The sequence below is a fragment of the Peromyscus leucopus genome, chromosome 3, assembly GCF_004664715.2.
Source record: "Peromyscus leucopus breed LL Stock chromosome 3, UCI_PerLeu_2.1, whole genome shotgun sequence".
Classification (NCBI taxonomy): Eukaryota; Metazoa; Chordata; class Mammalia; order Rodentia; family Cricetidae; genus Peromyscus; species Peromyscus leucopus.
Genome location: NC_051065.1, coordinates 119,906,631 through 119,917,205, shown reverse-complemented (window position 1 = coordinate 119,917,205; position 10,575 = coordinate 119,906,631). Strand labels below are relative to the sequence as shown.

General features: G+C 35.4%; 1 protein-coding gene across 1 annotated transcript; it reads right to left on the bottom strand.

Moving 5' to 3' along the window:
- Positions 1-7,037: 7,037 nt before the first annotated feature.
- Positions 7,038-7,373, bottom strand: LOC114695408 (cytochrome c, somatic-like). The gene has a single exon (XM_037203447.1). It carries the CDS (start codon positions 7,356-7,358, stop codon positions 7,041-7,043), a length of 318 nt encoding a protein of 105 aa, XP_037059342.1. The 5' UTR covers positions 7,359-7,373; the 3' UTR covers positions 7,038-7,040.
- Positions 7,374-10,575: the final 3,202 nt, after the last annotated feature.

The window sequence follows — 10,575 nt, the reverse complement described above, 5'->3', positions numbered from 1 at the left end:
ACAAATAGGTAAAGAATTGTATTATTTACAAACTTGTCCAAAATTATACAAAAGCAGAATTTTCAAATGCTGTCTTGAAACTAGTGTTATACTCACACTGAAACAAGATTCAAATATTGCATAAAATACAAGCTCTATTGTCAGTACATGTTCCAGTCTTGACAAAACACAAGCAAATGGCATCCAGCAGCACACAGAGAGGATAACACTGTGATTGGACCATATTTATTCCAGGAATACAAGGTTTGTGGAACATTAAAAAAAAAAAAAAAGCCCCATATAGAGATAGAAGTTTTCCTGTGTCCTACAGCTGTTCAGTCCCAAATATACACACAGAGGCTAATGTTAATTACAAGCTGTTTGGTCTATGGCCCAGGCTTACTACTAATTAGTTCAGTCATCTTAAATTAAACCCTTTCTATTAATCTATATATCACCATGTGCCTTATGGCTTTACCTGAGTTCCATTATATCTTGCTTCTCAGGTGGTGCTCGCAGTATCCCCACTGACCCTGCCTTTCTTCTCCCTATATCTCTCTTGGATTTACAACCTGGCTGTCTCCTATCTTGCCATAGGTCAAAGCAGCTTCTTTATTAACCAATGGTAGCAACATATATTCACAGTAAACAGAAAGACAATTCCACAACAACCATAAGTGATGAACATTAGAAAAATAGCAACCAATGTACTATGACAGTAGGAAGAGAAAAGTTCCAGACAAAATCCAAAGTTCTTTGGTAATAAGGCTGAGTAAAGCATTACTTTTCTTTCATAACAAATGTCTTCTATTTATCCACAAAATATTCCTCATGAAAATTCTAATCATTTTAACCTACTTTTTTGAACTGTAAAACCATAAGGAAACATTTTTCTTGCACAACTCATTTAATATTCATGATCCTATCAGAACAATATTATAGCATATATACGATGGAATAGAATTGATGCCATTAAGTTGCTAATGGACATGTCCCAGCTTGCTCTAGAGTGTGACATCAAATAGATATGGTATTCTGATAGCAAGGCACTAGTTCTTAGTTCTTAATACTGTAGTTTTCTGTGCTAACACCTCAAAGGTGCACAGATTTGCCTGTGTTCTATAAATATCAGCTTTGAGGAAGAGATCAGTCCAACAGAACCTCTGAAGAGAAAATGCAAAAAAAAAGCAGATTTTCTCATCTTTAGTGTCAATATTTACCTATTGAAACAGAGGGATGTGAAAATAATCACAAATATGAAAATAAATGAATGATCCTCCAACAAATAAGCAGTTCCTGCTTATTTCCACTTAAAAGTAAATCTATTCTTGTGCTCATTAGAGTGATCCCATTTTACTTTCAAGAAGAAGAAGGAGATGGAGAAGGAAATGGAGAAGGAGAGAAAATTCATCTAGTAATCAGGGTTTTCTAGAGGACTAGAACTCGTAGGTAAAGGAGATTTATTAGAATGGCTTACAGAATGTGGTTCAGCTATTCCAACAATAATTACCAAAAGAAGGTCCAAGAATCGTGTAGTTGTTCAGTCCATGAAGCTGGTCTTCAGTGTATGCCAGAATCCCAAAAAAAACTAGGCTCTAATGCCCATGAAGGAGTAAACTTGTCAGAGAGAGCAAGAGCAATCAAAGAGAACAAGTTTCCTTCTTCCAGTCCTTTATACAGGCTGCCATCACAAAGTGTGGCCCAGATTAAAGATGGATTTTCCCACCTCAAAGGATCCAGATTGAAAAATGGGTCTTCCCATTGCAAGTGATTTAATTAAAGGAAAAAATCCCTCACAGGTATACCAAGATGCTTGGATTCTAGTTAATCCCAGATTTAGTCAAGTTGACAGCCAAGAATAACCATCATAATCCAGATGAGGAACCCCTGAATTCATACATTTTTCCCACGAATACTTTCATCATCTCTTTCCATGCCTTTCTACAGGATACTGCTCAATCAGAAGCTAGTTTACTTTATTCCATATACCTCAAAAACATATTAAACTTTCGTATCACATTACTCAAGATTTCCCAATGACAGTATGCTTTTTTTAGATGGTTTGAAGTGTGATGATTTTCTTGAGTGAATGTACTATTACAAGAAACTACAATGTAATTAAGCATAATACACAACTCTACTACCCACCGCTCACTGAACTGTTAAGTGTTGTCTGTAATTAGCATTTCAAACACTAGAGATTGGAGAAATAGCAATAACTAGAATAGAGACTTTTAAAACAATCATCGGTATCAGAGCCAATAAAAACCCAAACCAGATTAAACAATACTGACAAAATATGTTTTTCAAGTCCACCTGACTTAGGGATAAGTATGTGGACCTATTCGTTGAATTTTAATACATCCTTATCATCAAGAGAAAATGTTGCACAAAACTTTTTATACCTGGGGTGATTCATTGACATAAGAAACCACAAATACAGTTTATATATTTAAACAGTATATATGGGTGATCTTTTAAGCGTGTTATTTAAAGCCTGTGATGATTAGGATTATTTTAATAAAAATATTGTTTTGTTATGCAATAAAGTAAGTCTGAAATCTATGTTGGAACTGTGTTTTAGGTGAATACAGAAAGCATATGTAAAGCAATTGTTTACTTGAGTGCTTGCTAGTTTTATGTCAACTTGATACAACTAAGAGTCATCTTAGAGGAAGCACTTTTAATTGAGAAAATGCCTCCATAAGATCAGGCTGTAGGCAAGCCTGTATGTCACTTTCTTAGTTAGTGACTGATATGGGAGGACCCAGCCCATAATAGAAGATGCCATCAATAGACTGGTGGTTTGAGGTGTTATACGAAAGCAAGCTATGCAAGCCTAGGGGAGCAAGGCAGAAAGCATCACTCCTCCATGGCCTCCACTTATTTGTGCAGAGAGAGTTTCTGTCCTGCCTTCCCTAGAAGTGCAAGATGAAGCCAAATTTTTCCTTCTCACATTGCTTTTGGTCACAGTGTTTTAGCACAGCAGTAGTAACCCCACAATGAAATTGATACCAGAATGTGAACTATTGTGGTGAACCTGACCACAGATTTGGGGGAGGATAGTGGTGGCATTTTAGAACTTTGGGCTGGAAAAGCCAATGAGTGCTCAGGCTGCATGATCTGCTGTTGTGTAAATTTAAGAGATGCAGACAGAGATGCAGACAATGGACGCATGGTTTGTGAAGTTTCAGAGGGAAGTTTGAGAGTCCCTTAAAGATGTTGCTGGTGCCGTTTGCATAACATTTTGTGTTAATGAAATGAAATGGAAAAGTGATATTAATATACTATTATTTCAAAATATTTTAAAGAAAAGAATAACAAATGTCTCTAAATAAAACGAAAAATGCAAAAAAAGGATCCGTGGTGTCTAGTTATTTTAAGTACAAATTAATTTCAATATATAAACATATTTTAAAATGACATTGAGTTTATATGACTATTCATTATAATCATCACCAGAGACTGAGTCAGGCTATTTCTCTACCTTATCTTAACCCAGTACAAACTGCCCTTGTTTAATAATGCATCAGTCTCATGGTGATATAATTACAGGAATTAGAAAATTAATGTGGCTGATAAACTTGAATTCACTTTGAAATTTCATCAATATTTGGAGAATAAAATGTCATAAACTATATGTCTATTTTGTTGAATTTTTAACACAGCAAACCTAAATAGTAAAGCTTTGATTTCACAATCACTACTTGAACATCTCAAGTAACTTTAACTTTCATTTGCTGACTTGGTCTTTTTTAGAATTCCGAACTGAAATTCACCTGAGATGTTCAATGTCCTTCATGATCATGTATCTTCCTCCTCTCCAAACTCAAATCTCAGCTCTAAAACTTGAGGACTTCCTAAAGACTTTCTTAGTTTCCTAAAAGAAATACTTCCGTCCCATGGATTCCTCCACGTTTTTGTTTGGTTTCTAATTATTATTTTTGGTTTGCTTTTAGGTAGTTATTTCCGCTGAACACCTATGATTAGACATTATCATGAAAATATTATTCTCAGGTAGAAACTCAAACTAGGTGTATCTGAAACCTAAATTTATAGATAAATGTAAATGAAGTTTCAAGATTAGTCAGCACATCTGAAGACAAAACATTAGCAGACAGTTATTTTTTAATTTTCAGATGGCATGCGCATATTTAAGAACAGATTTTGAAATATCAGTATTAAAGATCACTTTAGAATATATTATCACCCTCTGTAAAACAGCAGTTGTTAAAGCATCCATAAATAGGGATATGCAAAATAATAATAAGACATTTTCTCGCTCATATACAAAATCTTAACTCCAGATGTTTCTTAGAACCTAGTCTTGTGAAACACCTACTCAATTTTTTTTCAGCCTGTGCTATTGCAATAGCACATCAGTGACAAGTTACTGAAAGGCTTTCTTGTTGCCCCATCCTATAACTACAGGTGATAGGATGTTTAGTTTTTTATAACTAAAAAAAAAAAAAGATGAAAAAAAAAAAACCCAAACTTGAATAGCTAAGGCTTCTTTGATTTGACCTTGTCCTTCTTTACCCTAAGTACGGAAAGGCATCATTTTTTATCAGGGTTCGTGGAACCTCCAAGCCTCTTAGCTCTGGCTGAGTTCTTTCCTTGCACTTGAATGAAAAATGTATTTTTTTAAGGTCCAAAATGAATTTTTTCCCGGAGCTAAACTTTGAGTTCCTAGAATGAGTTTTTGACAGCTAACCTTATTTTATCAAGTAATACATCATCGAGAAGCACTGACTTGATGGTATATCATGTGGTCCAAATGAAGTATTACATCTGTAGATCCTATAGATCAAAAGACCCACATCACCTAGGCAATACATTCACTGCACTGTCACCAGAGCTGTGGAAACCTACACAAATGACAGAGACCTTTTCAGGTTTATTTACAGGAGTATTATTTATTTAGTAAATCCTGTCCAGTTGTGAGGGACAGGATTACGTCCACTATTCCTAGAGAAACAGAATCTCTCTGGGCTTTTAGTAAATATATCTATGATTGAGAAAATAGAATCAAACAAAACTGATGAACTGCCCTTTCCCACTTAAAAATGGGAGTCCAGCTGTTATTTTTCAATCTCCTTTTAAAACTCTGCTGTGAGGGAAATTACAACTCTCCACTAGAGCCGGAGGTGCAGGAGATGGAGTTAGTCTTTGGTGTCTGTTCTGTCTTACTTTGTACATAACTTTCTCCTCAGGTGCCTGCCCCTCATTGAAATTTCTGAACCACTCGTGGCCCCTCACTGTGACTGACTTTGGTAGAGGAATGCATGTCCTTTAAAATATCATGAGTCAAAAGAGACCCTAAAACTCTGACTCTGCTACTGAACTTATTTCTTAGTTCATGTAAAATGGAAATAGGAGTCACCTAAGATTTCTGGGAAAGTTAAACAAGATAATGCATGCAAAGACACTAGACAGTGGCTGGTAGAAGAAGCAAGCAATGACAACAAGTTCGTAGCATTTTACCCTCATTTCTTTTCCCTAATCATCCTACCTAATTACTGCGCCCTTACATCTTACAATAATTCCTTGACTTGGGTCATGTCCCAATTTCAATACTCCTTCTTTAGGGGGGTCTTTTCATAACTTCCTCTTTCTGTTTTATAGTACCAGACTCTTTTCCTTATGAGTAGTTATTAAGAATGTATTCAGATAATTGTTAGGTTTGTAACAACAATGTTTGTTTGATGTTGGAGACAAGGTCTCACTATGTAGACCAGGCTGGCCTCAAATTTGCAGTGATCCCAAGTGCTAGGACCACAAGGTGTATACCATCGTACCTAGCTTAATTATTAAATAGTTGTCTTGCTTTATGGTATATAGGAAAATGGCCACAAATTTGTTACTTCTCACAATACTGATTGTAGAATAGTTCTCAGCCTATGAATATAGACAGCATTAGTCACGTAATTGACTTATGGACTTCAATGCAAGTGGTTTTCTGTGACTAGACAGGCTTAGTTCAGAAGTAGCATTGGAGCCTTTGTCTGTGTTCTGCTGGAAAACTATAGCAGAGAAAAGCTAGCACCCAAGTGATGATTGAGAGACACAGAGATATCCTGTAAACCCCTGAAAAGGACACATGAAAACAATTCAAGAACCTAGCTAACACCTTGGATCATTTCCAGTTAAGAGTCAACAGGAAGCTTTATTGAAACAGGTTCTCCCAGATATCATAAGGATCAGAAGTAGACTAACCCATTGCCCATTCAAGTTGCACACTTTTTTTCTCACCATCCATGGTTGTTTTTCAATTTCTTCTTACTGTTGGAAACTTACAAACTATGTCTTTAATCTTCCCATCTAATAAGTTGGCAGAGAGTGCCACTACCAATCGCACATAAACAAGAAGTTCCAGTCCTGTGTTTCTGAATGGGTGTTTAATGATAATTCTGAATTACACCTTTGTCTTAGATAATAAAGAATTAGAAAGTAAGATCTAAGTTTCTGGTTTCTAAAAGTATTTTAAGTTAATAGTTCAGCTATAAAGAAGTGCTAAATATTCTTTATTTGATATTATACATAGACCACAGTAAGTGCCTTTCAATGAATGGTGAAAGGCAGCATCCTTTGACAGGGAATTCTAATTAAAATGACATCAAGTCAAGAATAGACCATTGCTTCCTGGCGTTCCATTGCCTGTAACAGGACAGTGAATACAAACTGAAACACAGGTGAGTCTTCTTGTTTCTGAGAGAGTGACAGAATTTTCCCAGTGTTTAAACATATCCATATTCCCAGTTATATAAATTTAAATATAAAACCATTCAACAGGTTTGAGGTGACACCCCACCTTTGTGGAAAGGATAACTTTAGTAAGTCCAATCCGATCTTGAAAAAGGGAGAGCTGTGATAGTGACTGGAATTGTTATTTTTTAAAAAGATCATATCCACTTTACTATAAGTCATTTTTACTTAAATCAGGACCGTCCCAACAAAAACATTGTTAGCCATTCGTGATCTGAATTTTGATGTATGAATTAAATTATGGTACACATTAAAAGCCACGAGACATTTGTTTTGTAATAAATAAGGAAGTGAAATTACTCATCAGTAGCCTTTTTAAGATAAGCTATTAGGTCTGCCCTTTCTCCCTTCTTCTTAATTCCAGCGAAGATCATTTTTGTTCCAGGGATGTACTTTTTGGGATTCTCCAAATACTCCATCATGGTGTCCTCTCCCCAGGTGATGCCTTTGTTCTTATTGGCATCTGTGTACGTGAATCCAGCGGCCTGACCAGTCTTCCTCCCAAACAGACCATGGAGATTTGGTCCAGTCTTATGCTTGCCTTCCTTTTCCACAGTGTGGCACTGGGCATACTTCTGAACAAAAATCTTCTTGCCTTTTTCAACATCACCCATTTTTATTTCTCTCCCGGGTGACCAACACCTCCATCGCTACTACCCGAAGACGGACGTCCCGCTCTCTCCAAGTTGCACACTTTTTATTGAAATACATGAGCACTGTAGCTTTGAACCAATATATTTTAAAATGTTTGATTATTTTATTCAATAGATAGTCATAAAACCTATCTCTGAGTTGTAGGAAATTAGGAAGTACCCATGCACAATATCTATTTGTCCACTGTTAAGTGGTTCTCACAGACCCTAACCTTCAACAGAAATTCCAGGTGTATTTCTTGAGTGGATGAATGAGCTGGAAGCATATAATTATTAAACAAATGGAAACTGAGATGAAATAGAAATAAAATAATGTTATTTTACTAATAAACCAATTTTATCATTTCCAAATAATGATCTTTATTTAGATATAATAAAAATATCGTTTCATAAAAATTTCACTCAGTTGTCTCAGTATCTGATGGTCTACTCTGCCTTGGCTACTGGAATAATATCCATAAAACATTCAATATACAACTCTCCCAAATTCATGTTTGAGATCTGTATTTCTTACACTGTGATCTATGGACCAGTATTGAAACTACTCAGAACTTTTCATTAAGATGTTAGATTCCTGGAGCCTCACCACTTGGAATATGCTGAATAAGAAGTATGAGAGGTGAGACCTCACAGACGTAATTTTTAACCCTCCTGTTGGTGATTCTTCTATACTTCAAGTGCAAAGCCATATTGAGCCAGAGTTTTCAAGCTTCCCGTTTAATAAGTAGGACAGTTGTTAAATGAAAACAAAACACAAAGGACTTCTAGATCTCTCCCTAGACTTGTTGTATCCTAATCCTCGAGCACCAGGTTGACAAATTTTGTTTAGTGATATTTAAGAAACACTGAGGAAACAGTTCTTTTCCCTTTCCCCATTTTCTCTGTTTGTGACTTAAGAGGAAATGGGCAAATATCTTATCATTACACTTGCCTATCTGTATATTTTAAAACACATGAAGAAAATGATACTTACCATGTCATATAGCTAGTCAGTCAAGTGGGACACCAGACTTCTGTTTTCTAACTTACTGTTCTTTTCAGGATAATGACAGAATTACATTAGTTAAAAAGCATCTTATAATTACAAAAGGAATATGGGCATCTGACATTGTAACTAGGGAGTGATGCCACAGCTCATTTTAAAACCAACAGCTCTTAAAAAAAATGTCCATGTGTTTATCTCTGCTTCATTCATCTGTGGTTATATATGGCCTGCAAAAAAAAGTGTGTGTGCAACAATCCCCTATCATATAACTGAATTACTTGCAATCTCTGGTATGAACTAGATGTGAACTGAAGTAAATGATCGATGAATAAAGGGATGAAAATGAAATCTGCATCTGTCTAATGTAAGTGTGGAGATTAAAAATTGTCATTGAATAAAACATCAGACCTAATAATGTAACAAGTATCTTGATTGTGAACTAATTCTCAAAAGCTATGGTTATGCTTCTTCTTTTTGCCATCATGTGCATAGTTAGGTTGTTCATTGATGTGTTCTACATAAGCAAACCTAAATATAGTTGTGTGGCGTTCAACAACCAAATGTTTTCAAGGAAGGGCAAACAAGGACATCATTTCATCAGTGTCTATGAAAGTAGTGAAGTATTTATATGTGATTGTGAAGTAAAGATGATTTGGATGTCATAGCATCTATTTAGTGCTATCTATGAGACTTTCTTCTGTTACTAACAAGATTGCATTTTCTTTTTTTGGAAGAAGAATAAATTCATTCATCGGAGATTTTGAAACTGACCACATGAAATGAACTGATTTTTAAGGAATAAAGACTGAGATTATAAATACAGAATATTCTCCCATTTTGTGAGATAGCCATGTGAAAGGCAGAACAGTGTTCATAAATTCATGTAAGTGTGACATAATATAATAGTGTCCCCATTACTTGGGTAGGCCAGGTCAAAATTGAATGTTCTGAGATATTTGTTTGATGACTGTTTGGCAGTAGGGAATCAAGCCTTTGAAAGAAGCTGTGACATCTGAACTGAGCCTTCAAAAACCTCAACAGGAGTTATAAAAGCATTCTAGTTTGGGGAACTACTCTGAACAAATCAATGTATAAAAGCATAACTGCATAGACACCAGGAAGAATATAGTAAGACATGTACTGAAGACAAAATCCTGGATTTTAATGTGAGTTCAAGAAATACAGTTGTATTTTATAATGAGCTTATTAAAAACTACATTTAATAATGAAAAGCTGTTTTGTTGAAGAATTATGTTAGTATGATTGGAGCATTCTGCTATTTGCTGCATCCTGTGAGTTACCTTGGCACTCTAAAAGAAAGCAGCCTCAACCCCTGACCTAGATGCAGAATTTCAGTTTAAGGGTGTAAAGATTCATTTCACATTCATCTGGACATCATAGCTTCTGAAGCTACCCTAAATATTTGCTTTTCAGCTAAGACTTGAAGTTTAAGTCTTTACAAACAACCTTCCTGTCAGATGATCCTTTTATAATTTATATTTTACTTCATTTCCACTCTGCTGTAAATGTTTGTCCTAACAGTGACCTTTGCCCTGTCAGAGGAGTTACATCCCAACTACTTCCCCCTTCCTTGTGGTTCCTTCAGTATACAAGCCTACCTGTATTGGGTCACAGGTATGTCCTTGGTGGTTATAGCAAATAGACTTTGTCAATGCAAATGAACCCTGTCCAAAGGGACTCTAATGTAAGCCACATGTGTTAGCGTTTTTTTAAAGTCATATCTATTCCTTTTAGGTGTTTTAGTTGTCACTTGAAAAAGAGGAAATTAATCTGAATAATAATTTTATTTATACATACATCCATATACATGCATTATATATTTATATATATTACTATTGTTCTAACATCAAATTAGGCTGCAAAACTATGGAGACATTTTACAGCATTCTTCTTGTATAGATCTAATAAGTATCTATTAATTTCAGTTTGGGCTGGCCACCCATCAGGTGATCAATATCTATGTTTCCAATATTACGGTTGCCATGCATGATAATCTAGTGCTTCACCATGTTTATGAGCTGATGAAGACACTGCAGAGTTTCCCACTGACCACAAAACCACTGAACATTTTGAATTTTGAACATGGATATTTTAACTGAGAAAAAGAATGTTTCATTTTAATTCATTTGAACTTAAACAGCCATATGTGGCTAGTGGCTTTCGTTTTGAATT